Raw genomic sequence first — 21,732 nt, 5'->3', positions numbered from 1 at the left:
ATTTGCTACATGTACGTGACTGCTCAGTGCTCAATGCTCATATACTCCGAGCAGTCATATAAAGACAACTAGCATGTTTCCACTGACTATAGAAGTCGAAGTACAGTTCAAGGGATTGATCTCCGACCTCAAATATATCTGCACTCCGTAGTATCTAATAGCATATGGAGTGTTCTCAGCACAAACCTATTTTTGTGATATGCGTCACTGTGTAAACGACGTTGTAACTTTGCATAAACACATTTCATTGTTTGATGCCCATCAGAGGTATCCAGCGGCTTTCTAACTTCGACATCTGCTAAACTTGACGTTCTACGACATGGTGCTGACCTCAATGATTCCGGATGCTAAAAACACTTGTCAAGAAAGAGTATATTCATAAAGAACGACTATTTTCATGTCGTTATAGCAAAGAGACAGATTCGAGAACAGCTATTTCGAGAATTCTAGGCCTCTTCGCCTGCTCCAGGTAGGCTGATGTCGATTCCACTCCCGTCGTTGCAGAAGTCGCCTTGGCAACAGTAATGGCAGACTTTCTCCTACAAATGCGAAACATGGGGACTTATGGTTAGAGAGGCATTATCGCTTGCGGATAGCTACCATAATTCACAAATCGAGTATATGAAAATTACCATACACAACACTGGTTAATACATATTTCTAGGCAGACAAAGTAAGAGTGGTTTTGGGGGTTCTAAAGGTCACTACTTTCGAATATGACCTTAGTTTTGTTCAAATTGGCTCTTGTTTTGGAGATAACCCATAGGGCTATTTTGACCAAAATCTCCCATTTTCGCTGTAATAGCTAGATAGAAAATTGGTTCAGTCGTACTATAAAGTTTAGAAATTCAATCTACTTCTTATTTTTACACACAAAAGACTTAAATCAAAATACAGCAACATCACTATATTTAGGGATACTAGATTTATCCATAGTTATAGTCTTTCACGGATATCATGTACATAAATAAACTCCATTCATGTATATAAGTATTTACCTAGATACTCGTTTAACGTGGCATTAATTCAATCCGTAGTACGTCAACCACCTATTGTAAATTTGAAATAATCAGTTGGATAATAATATTTATTCGTTTATTTTAAAGCACAATTGTTTTTGAACGATTTTCGCCTGTAAGCAATTTAGTGCAGTTTCTCGAAAGGTCCCAGCAATGTTCTGCCATAATATGTTCATCTCATATGCCCTAATATATTTCTTTAGTTGTTTTGATGTCTTTGTGGAACCTCTCCCCTTGCTAATCAACAAGATCATCAGAAAATATATCAAGATGACTGAACTTGAAGTGAAATTTTATGCTCTGTTTGTTCCAAGTTTCCCATATACAGATACGAATTTTTGGACCAATTGTTTGTAATTGGGTGCTTTGTGATTATCTAAAAAGTTTTATTGACTAAATCTTAGGATAAATTCCATCCAATGAACTCCTTCCTAATATAAAATTGGAAGCTTCTCGTTTGATAGGAATACTATTGCTATTTTAGCTATACCCACTTCGTTGACTCAGAGGAAAATTATCCATTTACAAGTCAAAAGAAATGAGACGCATATGAGCATTGTAGTTACGCTTTTCAAGGACAAATTTTATAGCTTTATACTTCTCTTTAATCTTGGTAGAATGACCAATTGACACAGGAGAATATGCATTTCCGTTTTGCAAAAGTACAATTTTTAGGCTTGACAAATTGCTTTTTTGACTAACAAATATTTCGCACCAGGTCATGTTAATATTGATAGAATGACTCAGAACGACATGAGGGTTCTTCATTGTCAATTATCTATTTATGCGCAGTATATAATTAGAAAAAAAACTACGATTTTCTTCCTATCTAGTGAAATATTCAAGGGTAAATACAGTAATTTTGGGCTTTTTTAGGGGTATAAATATCTTCTGAACAAGAGCCAATATGGCAAAACTAATGTGATATTCGTAATCAGCAACTTCGAAAACCCCAGAAAGGGCTCTCAGGTGTTCTGCCCCCATTTTTTTTCATTTGGGGGACCAGTGTAAAACATCGTTAATTCTTCAGGTTAATGGCTATGGAATTTCCGTTTGTACAACATCTTGTAACTTTGTCCAAGTGTTAATTCCCATGAGGCTGTCAATATCTTTGACGCAAGTAATGTCGAAGAGCAAACAATGACTATTTCTATCGCGAATCTTATTTCGCTAGAGGGCATGTGATATGCTTCGTGAGGACTTCAGGCCAATTGCAACAAATCTGGTGTTGTAACCGGACACAATTTCAAAATTTTCGGATGACATCATCATCATCATCATTGGTTTATTAGCAATTTTATCAGTTCAATACACTTCAAAAAATGCGATACAATGAAAAGACAGGAAGATGTCGAAGCGACTAGGAGTTGTCTATGGAATCGGACACCCACCTTGGCCTAGGCGATGTAAAGAGGCGGCATGCACACTGAATGAAAGTAAAGAAGATAGTATGGAAAAAGAAAGCGACAAGAAATAGGGCGGCATGTCATGGGAAGCGAGATCATTCAATTTATTCGCTGTGACATGGATAAATAACTGTTTCAAGGAGAAAATTTCCTCGACTAACACGAATTCCGGCGACATATACAGGGCTACACCACAAATGTACTTTCGAAAGTGGCATAGAATATAGCGTGAAGAACCAAAATTAATTTTGACGATAAGAGCCGTCACTAAATGCCGTATGGGAGTCAACACAATGGTACCAAATTAACCATCTGACTATAATTACATGATGCGCGGATGGGTTTGGAATCAATTAATATAAGCAACGAAATAGCCAACAAACTCGTTCATGACTATTCAAAGGACAAGTTGTATGCAACACCAAATCAGGAATTTACGTGTAAGCTGTTTAGATGCTGTAAACAAGTTTACCTGCTTTTCTTCGGCCTCATCGGAATAACATTGTTGGGGATTGCTCCTTTGATTGTTTTCGCAAGCTTCCGGGGTTTGACATTGCTTGTAGATACGGTACGTGTCTTGGCTGACCTCTACTTTGGTCTGGCAGGTTCTCTGAAACCAATTTTATAGCGGTACAGTTGAGTGACTGCATATTAGGCCCTGGCATTTTTCTGCAAGACGTAGCTGCATAATATCAAGGGACCGTAGTATATAGAACTGTGTACCTGATTCTCAGAGCACGTCTCCTCGAGTTCTTCGACGACGAGAGCAGTTCCGTTGTAGAACTGTCCTCCGGAAAAGCACTGCGGAAGCTTGGTGGGTGTGGGACTCGGTCCTACTGGCTCTTCTGAATATGGAAGTATTGAACATTCCGTGATGCCCGACTTATTTTTATCAAGTTATTATTGCTGGGTATTATAGTGATGCTGGTCGCAATTACAGACTTTTTACAGAACAGACTTACATTTTTTTACCAGATACTTCATATATATTTGTTACTAGACACCGAGGCAGTCGTAACGACGTATGTATTGTATATAGCTTTACTACATAATATTTGCTGTAGTAATTATTCCCATGAAAAATCTAGTTTCCCGTTTTTTTGTTAGCTTTTCGTTTACGGCTTTTGAAAGTTTGAAAGTTTTGAAAGTTGCTTGCGAACGAACAGTTGCGAAATTGTTACACGGAAAATAGTCATGGGAATCAGATTCTCAGAAACCATTGCGTTAACAAGTCAGAAAAGCGACAGCTTCTTACCGTCCGCGTCTTGTGCGAATACGCAAGCCAAGAGAGATACAAAAACTATAATTGTCTTCATTGTATTATTATCGACGTTCCCTGTGACACCTGTATACGAACAACGACTAATTACAATATTATATATCACACGCACATCCGATTCAATCTGATCCTGCCAATCTTATGAAAGATAAGAAGGGAAGCATATATGCCAGAGTTCCAGACATATATATAAATACGAAAAGAACCGGTAAATCAACTTCATATCACCCATGTTTTGTAAATAATCAACGCATTACTTTATCCTTCCTAAATCGACTCGTCGTAGATTCACCATCGCTAACAAAGTACAATCCCGCATCCATATTATGTGCGTGTTGAAGATTGACATACACAAGTAAGACGTTTCTATTTATTGCCACTATGCTGCGACACCTCGGTCAGAAGTACTGACGACGACTGCTCGATATACTCCAAGCTGATGAAGTATTTGTACCTACCATGAAAGAGACTTCGCTAAACCAGTAATTCGAGTTTTCGATTTCAGCTCACCCTCTCCGCATTACCAGAGATTTCACGCTCGTATCATGCGCACCTACAGATAGCGCAATTGCCATTCATCTCCGCCATCGCACCCTCCAGGCCTCGTTATCTCCACATTTCACTTCTAGATTTCAATTGTTAGCGACCGGAATTACAGGACGACTCGTTATAGGCTTCTAAGATGTGGCGCCAACTTCAAATTCAATAGTTACGTGTGATTTGGTTTCCTGTTTGTAACATATCAGTTGTCTGTGCAGATTTTCCCACTTGAAATCCCAGGTATTCGCTGTAAGCCGTGTATATGCAATTATGCATATTGCATATGTATAATGTATATCCACTGAGCCATGTTTTTTATTGTTTTGTATGTTTTTCAAGCCAGGACGTCACGAATATTCAATTGTGACGTCATAGTGGATTGACATTGACAATTGAAAATACTGGGTAAAAATAGCTCCTTTGACGAAATATATGTACTATTGCTGTTGAACCGACTATTTTGAGGGTTCCAACCATCCCATATCGCTATACGTCGGCTACATCGGGTGGTAATTGTCCGCAGGCTCATACCGCACGTTTTTTGTAAAGTATTGACACACTTATGGCATAATTTTACAGCTTAAAAAACACATTTTTTAAAGGCCTTTTTTAAAAACACTGTTTAAAACGATTTTAAACAAAGTGTTTTAAAACACCGTTTGTTGTAAATGTAACCCTATGATGAATGGAGTGATGGTTCAGAAACATTATATTCAATATTCTTACACATACGACTGATATATACTGTATTCAGTGAGATTTTCAATGCTATCTTCTTGATCATATTTTCAAAATAACTCGTTACATCACGATTATTAACAAGAATTTACAAAAACGCGAATTAGCGGAAAGGTCATTTATCAGATCTTTGGTGGGGAAAAAGTGAAAATGCATGAGAAACTCGACGAATATGCCCGAACTATAACGTATATAAGAAACAATAGCTATAATAGCAGATTGACTTGGATTCGATATCATCCTATTATTTCCTATTCCACTCTGGAGGGTAGCTTAAAAATCTATATAAAAGGCTCCGAGACAATAATTACTGTTTAATTACTATTTTTGCGTGATTTGATTATATACGCTATATATACGCTATGAATGTCAAATGGAATACGGATTGCAGCTAGCAGCATAATGGGGAGATATGCAGAAGATTACACGTAAAAAAGTAAATATTGTGCTCGTTTACCTCGCATTTCGTGACCTCGCCGTCAAATTATTTCCTATTGAACTTGAATATCTACTTTTTATCTTGCCCTGCGGCCAGTGGATAAAATTTTAGCGTACGAAATTTATTTAATTCGCTCAGATTGAATCGGTGCAACAATAGCAACGTACGCCGTAATCGACATAATAGTCTAAATTATCAGCTGAAGTGGGTTGTGCAAACCCTGTAAAATTGGCCGGAGGTTTAGTTATAAGAGAATACAGGTATGTTCGTTACACCGGTGTTCATGTGGAGAGAGTTGTTGACTCATACTTGTCACAGCATTAAAGTAGTTAATCGTAACAAAAAGTAAAGGTTTCGGCAGTCAGTTGAAATTAACGACTTTCATTTCTGTTTTATCTCCGTTAAGAATATACTTATAGGAGCATCACACCTCTTGATACGAATACCATGACTGCTTTAAAGTATATGATCGCCCTGTGCCTTATCGGAGCAGCATTCGCACAAGGTAAAAGTATTGCTAATGTATGGCGACGTAACTATAGCGATGGCCGTGATACCAATCTGCTTATCATAGCCAACATAAACTAGATATTGATTGAAGATGCGTAAATTCGCTTAATGCTTCATAGGGAACGAGACCGAGACCGTGACCGAGACGCCCATCACCGACGAACCAACAAGGGGTAGATCATGCTTTGTCGGAGAGGGGGGAACGTATGACAGCATTGAGGGGGAGATGAAAGAGTGCCATTTCTTGGAGGTTGGAATCGTAGCCAATAATTTTGCAGCGAACTTAAGATATGGCTCCTAGAAATACAAAATGGCTTGTGACGTCGACAAGGATTTCTATCATATGGTAAAGTTGGGCATTACGCTATACCCATGGTTGAGACATTGTTATCCGCAACGTGTCAAAAAAAACAATGAGGCAAATTATAGCGATATGACCATGATAAAAAGAAGAAAACTACATTTTGGGCTACATTTTGTTATAGCTCGAGTAACTATGGAGAATAGAATGTTGTGATTGAGGTGAATTCTAAAAAAAGGTGGCATATAGTCGAAATAGTCACACAAGCGCAATGCATCAGTTTGATCAAATAGAATTTTCATCGATTTAACGAATTCCATCGATTTATATTGTAAGTACTAACAAGCATAATACAGATTAGTAACTCAATCAGAGCCGGATCAGCATGATTTCTTTAACAAAGCACGTAACGTATCCCTTGTGACGTAATAAAAGCAGATGGAGTCATCATGACCAAGTCGAAAATTGGGCAAGGCGCCCTTTCGCCCATGGCTACGCAAGAGACCACAGTATCCACGTCTTCCCTTTATTTTTTTCTCCTACAACATGCTGGTTTATATGTGTAAATTGGGTACGCCACGACATATATAAGCAACAAACATACATACCAATAATTTTATATATTATGAATCAACCCATAGGCACTTTCAATGCTTTAGAACTCCTGCCAATCGAAAGTGGAAATATCTGCTGACGGAATCCGTGTATATGGTGAATGCAAGGAACTTGCGGCTTGTGAATCTAATCAAGAAAGCTCCGTTACTTGCTACAGTCAAAGATTCACCAAAGCCCAATCCGCGGATATGGTAATTCGTATAAGTTTGTTATGATGTTTTGGTTCATAGGCTGCGAAGTGATGAGCGATAAAGTAATGTCACGGTGAATTATATGTTGACACGTTTTCGCTGTTATATTATGACGTCTTGCTATCGTGGCATATTTCCAATCGTTAAAGATCACAATGGAGATATGAGTTATGACGTGTGATTGAAATGATCATACTGTAGTATAGTGGTGGTAGTGGTATAGTAGTAGCTTATTAGTTGAAGAATTAATTAGTGCCTAGAACGCAGAATGTCAATGCTACACAAATGCGACGTATATGTGATGCTGTCAATCAGTTGTGACCAGCATCATTCATGAATTGTGTTTCCTTGAACACCTTCCATACTGCCGAACTACTTCGAAAATATGAACTGTTGAAACAAGTATTTTACCTTCGATACCATCAGACCATGGGTGTGGTCCGCTTGCTTTTTTCCTCTATCCCGAAATTGCTCAGATTTATACAACGTATACAATACATGACATATATGGCATAAATATTTTAATATGACAGTGATCTCGAAGTAAATTTGATTTATTGGTGATTTGTAATCAATTCCACATCATAAAACCTGATGACGTCAGACCTAAAATCGTCAGACATCCAACACCATTTTCTCTTCTTCTAACTTAATATAATCACTCGATTTCCTATCATTGCAGTAAAGGATCGCAGTAATTATATTATTTCAACTCTATTGTAATGTATTGGCGCAATGTACAATGGTTGGATCATTACTAGGAGCAGCATATGCTGTGTCTAAAACGCCTTACGCGATAGGGGGGCGTGCTACAAGTCAACAAATCAGGAATCAATTAAAGAGCTAATTGGACGTACAAAACTTCAATATATAATTGAATAGATCAGGAGTCACAAATAGGAATGTCGGCCTACATGGAAATGAAAAAATTTCGAAACACCATCAATACTCAACTACAGCAAAGTTTGTTTCGATATTATAAAACCGGAAAGAATGAAAAAACATATGACCGATTGTCAAAAAGAACTGATTCGGAGGTAGCGATATGAATATGATCTACAATGACAAGGAAGTCATTGGATTGTGCATTATTCATATAACCATATCTCGCCAACAATGAGTAGTCTAACGAAATATGAAGGATTACCAGACGGTAATGTTGATGGCGCAGTTTCACTTTAATGCTACCTTTATTGCGCATAACACAACACATAGCAGCTCGTAGCAAATTCTGATGTCTTCACAGGTGATGTATTCCCTTTCGGCCACGACAAAGCTTTTTACGATCAGGCTTTTTCGTAACGCATAACGTGTCAAATTGCCTAATTCCCTTGCATATAGGCTGTTAGCTTTGATTGCTGTAATTACGTGTGTAACGACCAGTTTAATTATAAAGAGTTGATATCAGGGCAAAACGCAAACCGATAATTCAAAACTTACTTTTCGCCTGTGGTGACCATGATTTTAATTTTGGCCAGAATGAAAATCGGTATAAGACTCGTGGATTGGGGAAGGGATGTAATGATTATAACTAGAAACCGATCGCTTTATTATCGGTTCGCCGATATTATCGAGTCGATATCGTACTTTGAAAATAATATCGGTATAGGCTAGGTATATTTTCGTGACATCACAGTATGGTATAGTAGGAAATCGTAGAACTATATTCAGCGCCTTGGAGACTGGCAGTATTGAAATATTTCTTATAGATCTCTGGCAGTAGTGGGATTCAAAATTATTTTAATTGTATGGTTTAATCACATGAGTCATATTTTAACCGGCTCCTTCTGCTGTTACATAAAGTCAGTATCAGTATATTAATATTTTTATCATCGACAGTATGCTTGTCGGTTCGCTTACCTCATAAAATCTCGTGACACGGTTCTATAGAACAGGTGCGCGTCGGTTCAATCCGACCGCTGATAACAGCTATCCAGAAGAAGCTTTTCTGGTTTATTTCCAAACAGAGCAATGACTGTAAAGCTGTTCAAATAATTTCTCTGAAGTTTGGGAAATGTGCCTTAAGCTAGATGCCATATATTTTTAATATCGGCTGAATATATCGGAGTTATCAGAGGGTGCTAGTTATCGATTTTATCAGTATCGCCTCTAATATCCGATATCGGTCGGGCTCTTATTATAACCATGTGTACTTTATTACATGGATCCAATTTGTTTTCAGGAACATGTGTGCCATTATTGCTGCCAAGGAGATCTTTGCAACACTGCTGCGTTCACTGAAGCTAGCGTTGACAGCAGTCGAGATGCCTTGCTATTTAAGTAAATATAAGGCAAGATGTATATCGCTGCGCACGATCAAACTGAAATAGAGAAAATGCATCATCAATATTGATTTGATATCGTAATTGAATGGAGAAAACGTTTTGAACATGCAATAAATGTTGCAGCGAATGGGCGAGTCTTTGTATTTGCTAGAGATGTTCCTTGGAATATGCAGCGCAACAATTCGAATTCAAAACAAGCGCAGTGCGCAAACGGATATTTCAGTACGTTCCAACATCACATGGTATAACCGTCACTAGTAGACGCTCATGAGCATTAAATGGAATTCCATTGAGCAATGGCTGACTCACAAGTCACAACAGTAGCACTAGCCTATATATTAGAAGTGCGCTCGCATAATGTCAGATGAGATATGATGTGTTGTATGACATCCTCGCAATCAAATGAGTAGGGATTTCAAGAGTTTCGTCATGAATCTTCGTTACGACAGGGTATATATGCAACTCGTTTGAAGGTCCAAGGATTCCGCATAACGAAATGCTGCGCTCAGACGAAATCGGTGTCATCTAATCGAAGAATGTGGTGATCGATTGCAGAGCGGCGTCAGCTGGTAGCGAAATGAATACAGGAAGCTCTAATACTGATGTTACGTTTCCAACACCATTGAGTTATAAACTATGTATGAAGCGAGTCGGGCATCTTCTTCAGTCAGCGAATGTAGATTGTATATGCAAATGAGGTGACAATAGTAAACAATAGGGATGGTGTGAACCTCTGAAAGGTTCAGGTTCGCGTGAACGCGAACCTTTTGGAAAGGTTCTGTGTGAACGCGAACGTGAACCTCATGACGTCACGTGACGCCATATTGCTAATTCCAACCCTACATTTCTGTGAATTGATATGTTAATGTACTGTACGCGATACGTATAGCAACAACTCGGGCCACATTATGCCACAATGGTGAAGTAGCCTACATAATGTCGCCAAATGTATCATCTGGAGCAATCAAATGATATAATAATCCCATAACATCAATATCTTCTGTCGCTTTGCCAACAATTTCGACGAGTACTTGCAAGGGAATATAAGCTTACGCCTTAATAGCGATCTAGGCCAGACCGGGCAATGTATTCGGTGTCCGGGTATTGCTACATTGCTATTGAACAGAGTGTAAAACGGGTTTCTATACTTGCTACCGATATTATCCCATTAACAAGTTATACAGGAGTAGCCAACACCCCAATCACACGGATTTGGTTTTTATGATACAATACATCAAATCAAGATGGACCTCATGCGGCTGCTAGATTTCTTACATTAGACAACGATGTATTCTTTATATGAATTTCATAGATTGGTTAAATAAGCATTATTCGCTGACTACCTACATTTTAGCGTATTTCGCTCTTGATGTTGTGTGATTGCGGGTCAAGTTCACAGCAGAGTCCCTAAACATTCACAAACGGAAAACTGGATATTTCGAGTAAACGTTTGTAACAAAAAGCAAATAAAATTTTTGAAAGTGTCAAGGTGCATGCTCGTTTAGTGTTGATTTTTTAGCTGCATAGAGTGGCCCGCAGTTGAAATGCAAAGAATTTCAACCAAAGATGTTATAATAACGTGCAAAATTGTAATATATGAAAAAGGTTCACAGTGGAGAACCTAGCAAGGTTCGTTTGTGAACGTGAACCTCTAAATTTCCGAGGTTCACACACAGAACGCGAACGTGAACCTCACGTTCACACCATCCCTAGTAAACAATGCGTAGCAGGAATGACACTAATGTCGTATTTGTACATGTACAGTGTTCAGTACAGTACAATGTACATCAGAGAGAGGAACTGTTATTTTTCAGTCTATTTTTATTTATTGTCGTAAAGACGAAATATTACTATTCAACTGACATTGTGATAACCTCTTCCGTGCTTGCGCCCCAGGAACTGACGTATTTGGAAAGCTCATTACGCGTTCCACGACAAACACATTATCAATATCCGGCGTATTGTTGTACGAGTGTACTACACGTGCTATGGCGTGTGTGTTTGGTGAGACATAGCCAGGGCTGTGGAGTCGGAGTTTTGCTCATTTTTCCCTTTATGGAGTCGAAGTCTAAAAAAAAAATTGAGTACTCATTGGAGTGAAAAAATATTGACTGGAGTCCAGTCGGAGTTTGTGGAAATGCCACTGACTCCGACTCCAACTTCCTTAATATGAAAACAAGTGCTTTCTAATGTGTCTTAAAATTACTAATATTAAATAAAATAGGATTTGTATGTGCCAACAATCACTGCTATCAGTAACGACGTCGATAGAATTTGACGTTATTTGCAATTTGCAATTCAGTTGCACAGAGGAAGAACATTGTAAGATGCATCTTCGTTACCGACGCAGAATTGCTGACGCAATCACAAATTGGTGCATTTTTGGAATTATGCCACGGTACTGTGAAAGAGCAAATAAATCGTTCGGTTTTGTAAGTGACAATATCACTTGTAAAAATTATGCCATACACGCCGCTTTTCACATGACAAAATCAAAAATATTTCTAGTAAGTGCTCAACCGCTCGGGTCGAACAAATCTTTAAGAAAGAGTGCAAGTATATCCCTAGTCCATTAATACTTGACTAAGTGCATATAGGTAGACATATGCTATTTTACTATACTCCCTAAATTTCGTTTCTGACCACCGTTTATTATATTAGTGAGAGAGTGTGTGCTTGCCATCAGTACAGTGTGTAGAGAAAAAATTGGTACATATCTGTAGTAGTTGCTGACACATGCTCAGTAGCTACACTTCTATTTTTTATCCACATTTTAATTATGCAGGATGGGATATATATCAAGTTTGATTGATTCATACATATTAGAATATCTGTGGCTTGTCTATGTTATAAAAACTTACAACATATGTAAAAAAGAAGGATATTGTAAAACGAAGACTCCATGTTAATTTTAGTATAAAGTACAGTAAGAATTTCTAGCAGTGCCACGACGAAACAATTTTGCATGTCATCGTGAATAATATGTTTGTATATGTTTAATGGTTATATGAAGGTTGTTGAATCATCAGTGTGGCATAAAATTTTCCAAGTAAATTTGTAGTACTGTTGGAGTCAGAGTTGGAGTTCTGTGGAGAAAATAGCCGAAGTCGGAGCGTTTAAAGACTCCGGAGTGGGAGTCAGAGTTGGACGCTATACATTGAAAATGTCTGGAGTATAGGAGTTGGAGTCGGCGGTAAAATTTACCGACTCCACTGCCCTGGGGCACACGTCTCGTCGTACTCAAACGCTATACAACGAAAGATTCGCTTATTTTCAGCTGAATAGTATATGCTGTCGAAATATTGAACTTCCTTGGTCAGTAACCGTAATTAATTCGGAAATGTTCAGTCAAACCTCGATCGAAACCACGTGTTGTCAGTTGTCACGAAGGATCCAATGAAATAGGCATGACTGCTGATTGCATCCTTCCACAAAATTTCAGTTCATAAATACGGAGTATGCGCCACCCGGAAATACTATCTGGGCCCTGTTTACATTCTTTACAAATACGAAGACGTACATTTAAATCATTCTTCACTCTTCCCCTATGAACTCTATAATTGAGATTTGGACTATCATGCATAGTGCCTTGCGATATTTAACAGGCCCACTTCTATCGGGAATTGACAAATGATTAATCGTTGTAAAACGTAACACCTGAACCCCCTTTACAGTAAAGAACGAGATCTCCAAGTTTGAAGTGCAGTCTTGCCTTCACAAGAGTTGTTATTACGAGACTCCGCTTTAGACTGTTGTATACTGAATGAGAGTATGCGCCGGAGACACATTCTCGACAATATAACAGGTGGTAAGCGTAAAGCTGAGCTCTGTAAACTTACTTGGTGGCATGCTAATCAATAATCATGCGAAATAACTCGTATTAAGACTGTTTCAAGTGATATATACGAGCAGTTTTGTGAGCGAGACTATAAATCTGTATCCATATATGTGTTATTTACAGGCTCTGCAGGTGTACTGTTAATAACTGCATCTGCAACTGCATGTATCGGATTTATGTTAATTGGGATAAATATTTGCTGGACATAACATGTGGCGCGTGGATTTGCCTGCTGAAACACTGTTCTTGATTTTGAGTGAGTATCATATATATGAACCCAACATTTGTGTTTTCTTGTTGGGCGTTTCACGATTTTAACAAATTACCATTTTGGAAAGGGATTCAATATGCTAGAGTAGGTAACAGTCGTCTTGATACTCCTTGATATTGCATGGCCTGGCCATAACCAGTAGAAATCCGTTGAATAGGCTTGCCCGGCGTCCCGATTTGGGCGGGGCAGTCCTGGTTTTCAAGTTACTACTCTGTATCATCGCGCTTTTGGCGTTCAGTCGATCCAGCATGCATAATACTCGAGCCTAATCCAAATCAGAAGCAATGCATAAATACGTGTAAGTTGATGCTACGCGGTCGAAATAAGATAAGTCGTGTGCCGCGTCGCTTGTTCTTTATATATATTTTTGTGTTCATTGTGATATATCTAATCTCGGGTTGAAAGGATGTCTGGAATTTATAATTGTGATTTCAGCAGGGAAACAAAAATATTCCCAATTCCTCGAACGTTAGTCTCGCGTTTGACAGCGTAGTAGAACTGCCGTACGGGTCCGTCTACTTTGTACATGTCGACTATGATAACTATGCCGCAGCTATGTCAGATATGTACGTATGATGTACAATGACTAATCAGGAATCATCGGGCAAAGTGGCTTGATAGATAAAGAGGCAACCTTAGGGACGTCGATGTCGACTCCCGCTGAGTTATGTTCAGTTTATTAGCGGTGTTACAATGAAAGACCCGCAAACTGCACGCCCCAGTTCGTATAATTAATCACTTCTGAAATAATGTAATTCCATAAAGACTAACGAAACGGATTATATGCCACAACCACAACATACAAAAGCCTCCCTTCGCAAGAATCTTCAGATCATGTTTGATCTTAAATTTGAATTGGCGAATTTGATGAAAGTTTCGTGGCGTATTAGTGATGTCAGTCGTCTCTGTTTGCAAATTTTCGTGAAGTCTTGGTGCGGGCATACATGGGCATTACACGCTGGGAGGTAACTTCCTGACTAACCTGGTTAACTTGGTTGGGGGGTAACTTCCTGACTCCGACATAGTCGACATGCACAAAGTAAACGGACCGCAATTTTCGACAATATCTAATCATGCCGTACCATCAGGGATATCTAGAACTAGATATCCCTGCCGTACCATATATCATATATACCGGACGAAATTGATTATAGTAATTGTTGATTGGTAACGCAAACATAATGGCACGAATTTGTCGCACTCTGATAACATAGCACGGCCAATCCAAATAAGTCACCAACGTTACTATCCTCTCGTCAGTTTCCGTTATATGTCTGTAGTCTGTACAATGTACATTTTATTCCTGCATACCGACTGTTAGCGTTGACAGATAAGAATGAAGTCCTGTGATTCACATTTTCAACAGGCTCCCTGTGGGTTGGCAGTTTCGCGACATGTAAAGAAAATTTACAAAACACTCTACAATTAAACGATCTCGAGGTAAGTATTTCACATCAATATTCGTCTTACATGGAAATGTATTTGCTTAAGTTATGTTTTGGATGGATACCAACCGCAGCCTATGACTTCTTTAAAGAGATAGCTGCTTTTTACGAGAAATCATTCGAAAAATCAACACAGCACATGTTATCGTCAGCCCCGCTCCATCGTATTCATTTCTTTGTGATAACACCAGAAACAACAGCGTGACGCGGGCATCCTTTCAGTGTCAGTGAGAAATAGACGTGCCCATTGAAAGGATATCTGTTCTCGGTGCTACCAATACTGTTTCTCAAGTGTCGGTACACACCAGACTTGGACAACTAGATAATTCTAGTTGTCGAATTTCACTAAATTAGAGCGAATTTCCGGTAATCTAATTCTAATCTAATTTAGAGAAGCTGAAAATTTTCTAGTTGTCCAAGTCTGGTACACACATTATTACGGCATTCATTGTGATTACGCAAAACACGCATTCAGTAGCTATGAATGACTTCCCGGGCAATATAGTTCAAAGTCTGTTGGTAACTGTCACCGTCCTACTGGATGATAAGTGCATGTAACATTATCCTTTGATCGCTCATAATTCTGGTTCATATCAAAGGTGTGGAATTTCGAATTTCGATCGTCCACATCATACCTATGACGTCCGTTATCAAAATGACTATAAGGCATGATATGGCCATGTAGGGTCATCATGTTTTCGGTAATTGTGAAAGATAACCTACGTACTTTTAACCGAAAAAGCAGGAGATTTAGTTTAGTTAACATGGAACATTTTACAGCCGTCACAGAATTCGTGCTAGACTCTTGTCATATATTACTCCGAATAATTTAACATTTCAATATGTATCACTCACAATCCAATCTCTGAAATGAACCAGTTGCTCATTACAAACCTTGCATATGGTGCACCAGACCCTCCGCGACGATAAGCGCCACTTCTTTTTTACAATCTATAATAATATTAATAATAAACGGGAGATTTTAAGAGACTTTTATGAGTTTGTTAAGTCGGTTATTAGATGCAACAGGCATTTTAGGCATAGTCGAACACTGAGCGATGTAAAATTTGCCGCTATTTAAGATCGATGTATAGTACATTGCATATGTTGCTTGAAGCTGAAGAGTTCTGTAGTTCAACACATATTGTCGCATATGATCCCTGAGCCATATATTCCATATCACAATAATATTTATAAATAGTGAATCCTATTTTTTAAAAATGTGCCAGGGACAGACAGATCCCTTAGGTCGTTCGATACGTTGTATATTAACGCAACTACTCGCTTTTTAGGGAAATATAACTTACAAAGACGACTTCAAACATGCCGATTGTTCATACGTGTTTCCCAATGTATCGCTAACGCAATACAACATATTCTTACTATACGTTAAAAGTATCGACATGGTTTGGGAGGCAGGAGGAAAAAGCGGGTGCGCGGCCGATGTTATTGTCGCAGGTAAAGTGGACCCGGGGCCTACGATACTTAAGTATCGTAAGCCCCGGTGGACCTATATACACTATACACTCTATACTGGATTCCTCTATAAAAAATATACGGGTATTGGGATATGTGCGCCAAAGGACCTCTCTACTTTCTGCGTATTAATCCACCTCGTACTAAAGTTAAAAACTAAAAGTTTGAATGACGAAACGAAAAATTCGGTAATTTGATTTGAATTGCCGTGCAGTTCTGCAGTATTTGTGAAGATATATATAATGGTCGTGTATGTATGTATGGTGCGTTAGTGTAACACTGGAGTCATGTTTGGCCTTTCGAACTACAGTGACAACATCCGTTTTGTGATGCGATATTCAGCAATTTACACGATTTGTGAAACCTTGTGCCCTTTCCACGGCCTCAGTTTTTCGGCTATATGCCTGCTTGCTGACGTTGAGTTCCCAGACACTTCATCAGGTAGATTCACATTCCATAGTATCCGACGATATATTATTATAGCAGATTCTCATTTCACCTTCTTTAGCTCGACATGTTTGCTTTGGTCAGTGGACATATGGACAATGGACATGCGACATTAGAGAATGCGACACTTCGGCACGCGACACTTGGGCATGTGGGTTAGGGTAAGGCTTGAGGTTAGGATATACAGAGCGGTTAATTTCAGGTTTATCATTCGGTTGGGGTTAGTTTTGGGTTTATAAAGTCATGCTGAAGTAACGCATGCTAAAGTGTCCCATGCTGAACTGTCGTTTTTCCATTGTGTCGCATCGCATGCTCATATGTCGGGGAACCGTTTGCTCTTTCGCACGACAAGAAAGAGTTGCTGCACTTTGTTTTTACAAGTAGCCATTGACAATGAGCAGTAATAATAATTCATAACAAAAATGACTCATACAGTGGTGTGTTACTCATCGCATATATCTGTATATTGAGCAATTGGGCCCAGCAGGGGTGGGCTTGGACTTATGTTTAATCTGGATTATAAGCCCAGTGGAACATTGTACAATAAGTCACGCTCTTATCGCCATAAGCCAACTAGGAGGCTAATGGTCCATTATATGAGAGACCCCCCTCTCCCACACGATTAGTTGTATAGGAAATATCCTCTCGGGTAGATTGTGAAGTCACAATCATTTTACAAAAGGATGACGCTTGTGAAAATGCCTAATATATGATATGACTACATCTAACGAGGATTTATTCCTCTCAAAAAATCCCATCGTGGCTAATAATCGTGTCACCACACACGGTATGCTACGGAGGTATCGATTTATTCGCCAAGTAACCAAATAGCGGATAGCAAATCATGTAATGCCATGAATTTATTGCACTTTTATGCTGACTATCGTCAATCGTCATGTCTAACATTTTCAATAATCTACGGAATTGGTTGAGCACGGAAACACATCCGAATTATTCTATCGTATCAAATATACTTCATATTACCGATGTATTGTTATGCTCTGACTCGCTAAATTAATATAGCATATACCTCCGCAGTATTCAAAAGCAGTCTATAACAATTCAATGAGTACTAGCTATCGATAATGTTGATGGTTCTATACTATTACCGAGAAAACCATTACCGAGAATGGACATTACCGAGAATGCCATTACCGAGAATGGACATTACCGAGAACGGACATTACCGAGAATGGTCCTTACCGAGAATGGACACCACCGAGAATGGACATTACCGAGAATGGCCAATGTCAAGAATATAGCTTACTGGGACTGACGTTGTCGAGAAATTTATACCTGAGCATCGATACCGAATGTGGCAACGCCGTGGTGCACACACACGACCTGTTCATGTGCAATGTGCATAACATGCCTGCATTGCATATATTGCATTCTCGGTAATGTCCATTCTCGGTGGTGTCCATTCTCGGTAATGACCATTCTCGGTGGTGTCCATTCTCGGTGGTGACCATTCTCGGTGGTGTCCATTCTCGGTAATGGCATTCTCGGTAATGGTTTTCTCGGTATTGACCGGACACCAATGTTGATATTGTCGCATTTCCCAAACACCATAGGCCTACTGCACGCGTCTAGAATCTTGAATGTAATGTTTCGGTATACGAATCAGTGTCATAGTATCGTAACGTCATATTATTCTTGACAGACAACAAATTCTGCAGGATGCCAAAAGAGAGATGCTTCGTTTATTATTCGGCTGAGTCCAGTTGCAGTTGGGACAAACTCAAAGACTACCTGGCGAATGCAACACCGCCATGCGTGAATACATCCTTCACTCAAGCCGAGTCATATCCATCTAGAGTCCGTATTAAATCCTCCGACACAAAATATAAAACGGTATCATTTGAATATAAATTCATCGAATGCACAGAGCGACGCACAAAAGGTAAACATTTCTACGATTTCTTTACGCAATCGCACTAATACAATCTGAACAATTCGCCGACAGCGGCTCAGATTATGGTTGGAGTTGAGTATTCCTCGCGCGGTTTCAGGGGTGGCATAAAAGATATGCACGTTGCACATACTGCTGGAACTTTGCACTTTGGTACAAACTCGATGTCCTGATTATATAAACCATCGGAATATTCGAGATGAACATCTCCCGCCACCGTTTTTATTGTTTCTAAAACAGTTTGCTGTCAGAATTGATGAAAACCTGATGCAAATAAGACATGAAGTCATCAGATACAGATTCGGTATGACGGCGTCTTAAAATGTATGAAGACATATAGTAAGTCTTCTCAAACTTCCATGATTTGCGGTCCCATTGTCGAAAATATATTTGTATTTGAACCTTTAATCGATAGACCACACCGCATACGGAACAATGGCGTAGTCTATTGCAGACATGGCCAAGTTATTCATAGCCCTAAAGTGACAAGCTGCTCTTCACGAGACCTGGCAAACTATTTCTTGCAGGCGTACCAATTAATGCAACGATGACGTAACAACGTATAATAATTCGCGACTCCCCATGACGATCCGTGTGTCCAAAAAGCGGTCACATTCCATTTTTGATGGCCCTAGTGACTATAGTGAGTCACACCTTGATTGAAATTGTCGGTCTGACTGCAGTTGCTGACTGACCGGCGGCCCGCAGTGGATTCTCCAGTCCACCATTCCGACATCACGAGGTTCAAAACCCTCGATGATGCATCCTCGTCGCGCTAAAAAGAGACTAATGGATGATTAACTGCTCACTAATAATAACCTCTAGAGCAAAAATTTCAACATCTTCATGTCACTAAAGTCTAGACATCCCTTACTTTTGTTCACCTCTATTGATCTTCACTATCATTTCAGGTACAACCGATTCTTCAATCACTACGACAGGCATAAAAAATCCTACAGACGGTACAAATACTGATGCGAACTTACCCTGCTCCAATAAATCACGCCTGGTATCAACAGCATCATTGTGCAATACAAGTGTGGTTATTGCCATCATCCTGGGAATACTCCTGGTGCTAACATACGCGTACTTCGGTTACCAACAGTAAGTGAATGAAAGAGATCAAGTATAGCATATATTGTATTTATAACGCATATTTTACCTATCCCAACTCGTATATGACAAAAGACAAGATAATATCTATTGCTTCTATTGCTTCAACTGGAGGGGTTGCGTCGCGTAACTGAATAGCTAAGTTATATGATAGAGAGAGGTGAAGAGCCGAGATGCATTCAAATTATTATACTATACTATAAATTACATTTTATATTCTAATATTATTTCATATTTAACTTATAGTTTCAGGCGAAAACAATCTAGAAGAAAGGGTGAGAACTTAGAATCTAAAGACGCTACGACACGAGAAGAAACCAGTCAGCTATCAATATGAATATGCGTCGTTTGTAAAATCTTCATGGTGTGCTCTAGCCTGATAATTGAAAAAAAATCCAAGTTATTATTCGTGCATGTACCGTTGAAAGTGTTCATCTATTTATTCATTTAAAGTCCAATTTAGAGCGTACGGTGAGCATAGGTATCGCACCTGAATAAATATAGCATGAATTATTGATGCCAGCAATGTACAGTTTTTAAAATGTCCTAAAGTTATGCTATATATCACTTCATGTGAATATGTAGCTGGTCCTTTCCTGCCAATCATCACTTTTGCTCTCTTACTGTGCCCGCACCTCGTACAACGTTTATAGTGTATGAAATATCATACCTTTTATGTTCAATACACACAACAGATCGTGCTATTCTAAAATTACGACCCCACATTCTGATGTCGGGACTGCGACATTCTTAAGCGATCGAGTCAGCATATTGTGGGTTATACCTGGGATCACCCAATACTGTACGGTGCTCTGAAATGTTGAAACGTTCGTCACTTTTAGATATCCAAAATCAAGTGCCGAATTCGCCATAATCTTACCAGTAGTGTTCACTGTTCCAGTATCGCCGAATCTTTGGATCTCTTGTTTGTCTGCGTTTGCTTTTCATGTTCCATTGTTTCATTCGAATTGTTGGCGTTTTATATCTGCACTGTTTCGTTTCGTTAAGTCAACCTACATCTTCAATAATAAATTTATTTGGAAGTATAATTCATTTCGTACATGGTTAGGTTTAATAGGTGGATGGTTACTTAACGTAGGCTTTTCCTTGTGTATGGCGACGTTATTCGCCTTATCTTTTTTCTTATCTTGCTTTCGCAACGAGTAAGGTCGTAGATACACTCTAATCGCCGAAAAACCCGTTGGTGTTACAGCGGTGGATGGTACCACTACTTTAATCACCACTTTAATAACAGGAATAAAGGGACTCAAGATGCAAGGGACATCAAGAAGGCCACACAATGTCAATGGTTGTCATAACGATTTGCAATGATAACGAAATTCCAAGCTGCGATCTTCTGATCTATTACTACTCCCCACGACACGCGAATAGTTTGTTGCGTCCATGGTTGTAACAAATAGTTCTCTAATTTTAACGTTTAACCTGATTCAACTCTAGCCATCTGCATTTGTCAGGCAGAGTCCGTTTATCATACGAAAAGTCGCGCCCAAGTCACAATTTTCAACCACAAATCATCTATACGGGTCATATTCTATCAGCATGAATATACAATGTGACGTAATAGCAGAGGTGGTCAAAGTAGTCATCGTCGCTACTCAAGTAGAAGTAGAAGTAACGCCGGAATTTCTACTCAAGTAGAAGTAGGAGTGGTGGTTCACAAGTAAGTAAATAAGTAGGTTTTCTAGGCTTATTTTTGCCTACAAAACTGAAAACTGTCAAGTAGAAGTAGTCTAAAATCATAACTACTTGAAAAGTAATGTGAGTAGGCAAAATCTACTTCAAGTAATTCAAAAAGTAGAAGTACTTCGTTACTGACCACCTCTGCGTAATAGCATATCTTCCACCGCATGGTAGCGTTTGAAAATGATATGAAATAGTGAAGTTTG

General features: G+C 39.0%; 3 protein-coding genes across 4 annotated transcripts; 2 read left to right on the top strand and 1 right to left on the bottom strand.

Moving 5' to 3' along the window:
• Nucleotides 1-375: 375 nt before the first annotated feature.
• LOC145433259 (uncharacterized) lies at nt 376-3,857 on the bottom strand. The gene is made up of 4 exons (XM_080310301.1): nt 3,681-3,857; nt 3,149-3,270; nt 2,898-3,035; nt 376-539 (listed from the first exon to the last, which is right to left on the bottom strand). The coding sequence occupies exons 1-4, from the start codon at nt 3,739-3,741 to the stop codon at nt 447-449; spliced, it is 414 nt and encodes a 137-aa protein (XP_080166427.1). The 5' UTR covers nt 3,742-3,857; the 3' UTR covers nt 376-446.
• Nucleotides 3,858-4,015: 158 nt separating this feature from the next.
• LOC145433257 (uncharacterized) lies at nt 4,016-9,450 on the top strand. The gene is made up of 5 exons (XM_080310299.1): nt 4,016-4,059; nt 5,841-5,926; nt 6,051-6,181; nt 6,892-7,038; nt 9,221-9,450. Exons 1-5 carry the CDS (start codon nt 4,031-4,033, stop codon nt 9,320-9,322), a joined length of 495 nt encoding a protein of 164 aa, XP_080166425.1. The 5' UTR covers nt 4,016-4,030; the 3' UTR covers nt 9,323-9,450.
• Nucleotides 9,451-13,245: 3,795 nt separating this feature from the next.
• Nucleotides 13,246-20,874, top strand: LOC145433256 (uncharacterized). 2 transcript variants are annotated; one of them, XM_080310297.1, is made up of 6 exons: nt 13,257-13,417; nt 14,799-14,872; nt 16,170-16,335; nt 18,464-18,703; nt 19,624-19,816; nt 20,072-20,874. In XM_080310297.1, the coding sequence occupies exons 1-6, from the start codon at nt 13,372-13,374 to the stop codon at nt 20,160-20,162; spliced, it is 810 nt and encodes a 269-aa protein (XP_080166423.1). In that variant the 5' UTR covers nt 13,257-13,371; the 3' UTR covers nt 20,163-20,874. The 2 variants fall into 2 exon arrangements, with proteins under 2 accessions (XP_080166424.1, XP_080166423.1); XM_080310298.1 differs by lacking the exon at nt 18,464-18,703 and having other exon boundaries at nt 13,246-13,417.
• Nucleotides 20,875-21,732: the final 858 nt, after the last annotated feature.

This window comes from Botryllus schlosseri, chromosome 2 (assembly GCF_051294905.1).
Source record: "Botryllus schlosseri isolate E-star chromosome 2, Bs_hap1, whole genome shotgun sequence".
NCBI lineage: Eukaryota > Metazoa > Chordata > Ascidiacea > Stolidobranchia > Styelidae > Botryllus > Botryllus schlosseri.
This window is presented reverse-complemented; position numbering and strand designations above follow the sequence as displayed.